General features: G+C 36.3%; 1 protein-coding gene across 2 annotated transcripts in view; it reads right to left on the bottom strand.

Annotated features, from left to right (window-relative positions):
- Positions 1-319: 319 nt before the first annotated feature.
- The window catches only part of SPATA17 (spermatogenesis associated 17), a 198,291-nt gene continuing 192,610 nt past the window's right edge, over positions 320-6,000 (bottom strand). The window contains exons 9-10 of one of the 2 annotated variants that reach the window (XM_043568428.1): positions 4,235-4,317; positions 320-598 (exon numbers count right to left, since the gene is read on the bottom strand). In XM_043568428.1, coding sequence (XP_043424363.1) covers positions 4,237-4,317 — 81 coding nt within the window. In that variant the 3' untranslated portion in view covers positions 320-598; positions 4,235-4,236. The remainder of the gene's footprint in view (positions 599-4,234; positions 4,318-6,000) is intronic. The other variant, XM_043568427.1, reaches the window with a different exon arrangement.

The raw sequence follows: 6,000 nt of genomic DNA, 5'->3' as shown, positions 1-6,000 counted from the left end.
AGCGGAGCTGTCACACCATACCACTTCATTCCACTCATACTTTAAACCATTCATCATTCATACTTACGTGTTGGCTGCCTTTAACTTGGGTACCTCAAACTGGCTTCATCCATTGTGACTAGGGCAATGGGGTCAGTATATGGCCACTTCAGGGGAGCCATTTATGGCACTTTTGGTCACCAGGGGCTGTGGTTGTGACAGAGATTCTCAGAGGCAAGATACCCACTATTCACACACTATGTGTACATAGATCCACACTATAATTATGAGCAGTTGGCTATAAAACGTTATAGTTCGTTGAATCACTGTAAGAAGTATGGTTTAAGTGTACTTTCTGTAGGATACTCATTTTTATTTTACTATTATAACTGCAGAATTTTTGAATGAACCAAAGGTGTTTCCAATTTTTTCTTTGGGACAAATAAGAGAGAGAGAAAGAGAGAGAGAGAGAGAGAAACTCCAGAGGTTAAAAGACTTGTGTCAAGGTCACTCAGCAGTCACAGAAGTAGAATCCAGGAATCCAGGCAGTGGGGGTCCTTCTATTCCACACTCACTTCACACTTTAACCTCCTTTTTACCTTTTGTCTTCTTTTACTTTCTAAAAACAAAACGGTACAATGAACGAAGAAAAAGAACCCAGTAACAAGAGTTCTCAAATTCTCTATTTAAATCTTGCTCACATAGAGTTAGCTCAGTTAGAAGTCTGGGAGGCTACACCATGATATGATTCATGCCCAGCCCTGCTGGAATACCGTATTCTTTGATCTCTGTCTACGCCGCTGCAGCTCCTGGTAGACATGCCGATCATATGTGCCACCGGACACATAGAATGCCCAGCCCACCTGCCTCAGTCAAGGAAAAGCAGCAGACTGTCTTCCTACAGGCAAGTGGGTTGTTGTATTATCCTTATTCAAAGGACCACAGAGCCAAGAAAAAGATGCTAAGGATACCTTGGTTTTTGTTTCGTTTTATTTTTTGCCGATTCATTATTACTAAACTGGAAAGGGTTATAAATTCACATAGTGTCAAACTGAATGACAAAGTTTCATCATTTCTCTTATTGAATTAAAAAAGTAATCCCCCAAAGGCATATATATAGCTTATATGCCTGATTATTCCTTTCTCTTCAGAAACCTTCTTTTTCCTTACACGTTTGCTAAGACCTTATTTCTTCTGGGAAAAGACAATAGAATCTCACCCCTTTCCTAACTCAGGTGCTGACTAAATGTACTTTTTATTTTAATTTTTTTTCTCAGCTGTTTGAGTGATTTATGTGCCAAATTCCTATGAAAAGGGGTATGGGATGGGGGGGGGAAGTACATTGGTTTTCATGCATCATAATTTAATTAAAACAACTCATCTGGCCTCAAAATTTAACCACATTTTAGCAGAAAGATAGCTTGGACCAAACAAAGAAGAATCTGAAAAACTTGGAGAGCACATAATGCAAGACAACTCACACTGATGCCAGACTAACCAATGATTTCACCTTATTTTGCTAATGTTTATTTCACTTGAGTCTTTAAAGAAACTCTTCTGCCTGGAAAGATGGATGTAGCAGTCTTTATGGCAAAGCAGTCTATATCCTCCAAAGGCTCTAGTATGATCCGATTTTCAACAAAGCTGCCTTTAGGAAACTGTAACCAAAGGTTACAGAAGTAAGCAGTTATAAAGAAAAGTTAAAGAAATTATAAGGAGTCATATTCTTTGCAGAGAGCAGATTTTAAAATATGTGCGTGTTTAAAATCTAATTCACTCTCAGCCATTTCCAGGCTGAAATCTTAGTGTATTAATCAAAATGGGTAGCGTTGGCTCTGTTTATCCTAAACGCAGACGTGCTGAGGAAAGAAAGATTAATCTGGTAAAGGCATCACTATTCTAATCGGCCTGATGGGAAAATGTAGTATGGGTGTAAGAGGCAATGTAGGGTGAATTATAGTGAAGTGATGAACTACCTTGAAGCTGAAGCAATCAAATAGATAGCTCAAAAAATTACTATGGCATCTTTATTCAACACTTTGGGGTAAGTGTCCCCGTCTTGGCCTTCTTTACAAAGAACAGAAGCACTCTGTTGTATTTGCTGAAATTAAATCTTAATAGGAGAGCCTCAGCTAAGGCTGCTACCCTCCACTTACCAAAATTAAACACTAGGCATTAATTTCCTTTCCAAGAAGAGGAGATGACATTTTGATAATATTTTCAATTCACAAAATAGTTCCAGATCCAAGAGAAGCGTTAGCAAACATTTTTTTTTTAATTTCTATCTCATATTTCCGTCACATATCTGTGCATTGGGCACTCTTTTTAATTAAAAGTAATGTGAAACATTTGTTACTCATCCTTGTCTTCCTTATAAATAACTTAGCAAGTAATTATTTTGTCTTCAGAAAAAAAGATAATTGTCTCTAAATTACGATGATTGAATCGAAGAAAGTCAAGATGTTTCTATAATTGGTAAAGAAGGGCAAGTAGCCCCTATTGGAGTATTTTGTTTCAACACTTTGCTTTTGTCTGATTAGAGGCAAATTTCACAAAATGAGACTACAAAGAGGCGTCATCCAAAAAGAAAATCATAATCTCACTATCTAGGGATAACTATTGCTAACATTTTGCCTTTTAAGAATGTATACATATGCATGTAATATGCAAATAAGTGCATGCGTGCTTTTATATATACATGCACATTATATATATACATGTACACACACACACAGTTTTAATGAAATCGGACTACACAGGTTCTGTTGAATTCAGCCTTCTTTTCTTAGAAATATATTATAAGCATTTTTTTTTCAAACTAATAGGTAAAGATCTATGTTGGTATTTTTGATGTCTTCAGAATGTTGCATTTCATGTCCTCATTTATTTAACTCAGCATTTACTGAGTGTTCATGCTGTTTTCAACCTTTCACCATTATAATGGGCTCTATCTTTGAACTAATATCTGAAGTCATACACAAATATGGAAAATTTTATGTAAACCATTTCATCCTGGGGGCACCAGCATGGCTCAGTCGGTTAAGCACCTACTTCATGAAGCTCAGGTCATGATCTCGCAGTTTGTGAGTTTGAGCCCCACGTCGGGTTCTGTGCTGACAGCTCAGAGCCTGAAGTCTGCTTTGGATTCTGTGTCTCCCTCTCTCTCTGCCCCTCCCCTGCTCACGCTCTGTCTCTCTCTGTCTCTCAATAATAAATAAAGGTTAAAATTTTTTTAAAACTACTTCATCCTGTGAGTCACAGATACTAGATAGATGCTCCAATCTGTGCCGATACTTTATAAACCTTTGAAACCACAATTCCACTTGGCATTATATGTATGCTTTTGTATTAGTTCAGGATATTTCATATTTCCCTTCATATATTCCCCTTCATATATTCCTTTGGAGTAGTTAAGAGGTAGATATTAGTGTCTACATTTAACACATAGAGCAACTTTGAGGCATCCAAAGTTGTAAGTGGGGAAAGAAGTTAAACTAACGTGAAATCTACAGAACCCAAGTTGCTTGAATCTACTCTGTGCTCTTTCCAATGAACCAGTCCTGTTTTTCCCTTGCTTCTTGGTGGGGGAGGCTGCCTAGGGAATTTCACCCAGCATGATTTCTCACTGCTGCACTTTTCCCTCAACTGAAGTCATCTTTGCTGTCTTCTTATCATACCTCCTTTAATTTGGTTGAAAGTGCCACAGTCCCTATTAGTCTTACTTTATTATAATCGCTTGCTATTCTAAAACTTCTCAGCAATTAAACAGTTTTCACTGAGAGCTTATTTTGTGATCTTGAAGTTTATATGGGTATCTCTGTTCTTTTCTGTACTGTAAACTTTGATAATCAGAGACCTTAGACACTACTTATTTGGAATCCCCTAAAGACAACTCATGTTTCAAATAGCACACATACTGAATATAATATTTTATACTATTTTAACTTTTGGACACTATCAGTATTTTTTTCATTGCATTGTGTAAACCTATTTACTGTATTAATTAACTTAAAAGGTTACCTCAGATTTTTGTCAGTTCTCTTAATGTGTTTTGAGTCTATTTTGGAGATTTGAAAAAGAAAATCCATGATTTTTGAATGTTAAAGCCATTAAATCAGAACAAAAGATAAAGTTTTATTATAGATAGATATTATAGCACAGTTTTAAAAATGCTTGAGAGTTAAAGTCAATCTTGTTTGATTTTTAAAATGTTTTTAATATACTTTTTGAAATACTTCTTAGCAAAATAGCATACCTTTATATAATTTGTCCAGCTTTTGAATATAATTTTCCATACTTTGAGAAGAGATCAAATGATGGTAATACAGTTTGGAAATCCTGGGAGGAAAAAGATCAAAGATTACCACAGAGACCTTACTTTGTATTATTATTATTATTATTATTATTATTTCATTGTAATTTATATTATATTACACTTTTAGATAGCTATTTAACTGCACTTCACATTTCCTGTCATATCCTCAAATCAGACAAAATTAACAGATAATTGTTATCAGTTGAAAGCCAGAGGTACAGAAGTTTCCTTAAACACACAGCTTGTCATAGTCATGGGTGGCACTATTAAGAACCTCTGAGCGATGCAAAGACCACACCTAGTCACCTATCTTAAAGGAGCTTATGATCTAAATTTTTTTACCTTGACCTCTAAGTCCCCCCACATAGTTGTACTTTTGGGTCCTTTTTGGACATGGCTTCTTTTCCTCTACATTCCCCCTCTTTTGACCCTCTTTAGCCACACTTGTTTACGGAACACATTTCTTCCCAGTCTTTGTAGTTACAGACGCCTCCACCTGGACAGCTTTATCTCCACTTATTTCCGTGGCTCATTCCCTCCTTTTATCATATCTCTGTTCACAGAGGCCTTCCCAGACTACCTGTATATATAAAATAGCACTCCTAAAACGTTCTATTGTCTTAACTGGCTCTATTTTCTTAATTGCCGCTCCAGGATATTGAATATTTATTTATTTTGTGTCCCACATGAGATTATAAGCTTCATAGGAATCGGTGCTTTGTTTTGGAAGAAATAGTTGTTGACTGAATGAATGACATGGGAAAGCTGATATACCCAAATACTCATAACAGAGGGCAGACTGTGGTAAGTACCATAGCATTGATTCAAATGAATGCTAAAGGAGTTTAGAGGGGAAAAATCATTTTTTTTTTTTTACTCAGTACCCAGAGAAGCAGCATTTGAGTGATACAAATGGATGCTCTTCATGCATGTTAAAAAGGCACAATAAGAGGTAAAGTACTAAATCAACAGTGAATGCTATCGATAAATGGTCAGACTATAAAAAAATATATGTGTCTCCTTGTAAAGGAGGCCTATACTTAATGGAGATGATTTGGGATAGTTTTCTTTTTCTTTTTTTTTTTTTTTAAGAAAAACTTGGAAACAAGGACCTTTGCCCTGAGCCCACCTCTTACAGAGTTCATCCATTACAAACACACAAAACATACATGTACTGAAGAACATGAGAGTATCTTTGCCACTAGGGACCTGGCTCTCTCTTCCGGCTAGAGGTCTTAACCCTAATTCTCTGCTTTTAGGACCAACGTTATCCAGGCCCCAGGGAGAAGCCCCACACCTGTCGCTCTGTGTTAGTGAAACAAAGTGACAGAGCCCAAGGGACACGAAGGCAGTTATGCTTTAACAGACGCTGCTTTTGAGTATGAAGAGAATTTAAGCGACAGAAACACTTAGATAAAAAACTAATTAATTTGAAAAAAAATAGCAAAAATGCAACAGAATTTTATATAATCAAGTACTATTTTCCTGTGGTGCCCAATATCCATATTCTTGCTTTCTTTTTAGTTCAAATTGTGATTCTAGAGGTACTCAGGAATCGACACGGTATTTGCAAAGGTTGCCAATGACATAGTAGGAGCATTTTGCAGTAGTAAATAATTCATATTACTCTTAAATTTGAATGTATGGAAGTTAGGCATATGTGTGAAGCATGGTAGTGATTTTTTATGTAGGCACACAGAAATCTA

The sequence above is a fragment of the Prionailurus bengalensis genome, chromosome E4 (genome assembly GCF_016509475.1).
Source record: "Prionailurus bengalensis isolate Pbe53 chromosome E4, Fcat_Pben_1.1_paternal_pri, whole genome shotgun sequence".
Taxonomy (NCBI): domain Eukaryota; kingdom Metazoa; phylum Chordata; class Mammalia; order Carnivora; family Felidae; genus Prionailurus; species Prionailurus bengalensis.
Note: the sequence above shows the minus strand (reverse complement) of the source record. Positions and strands in the feature narration are given on the sequence as shown.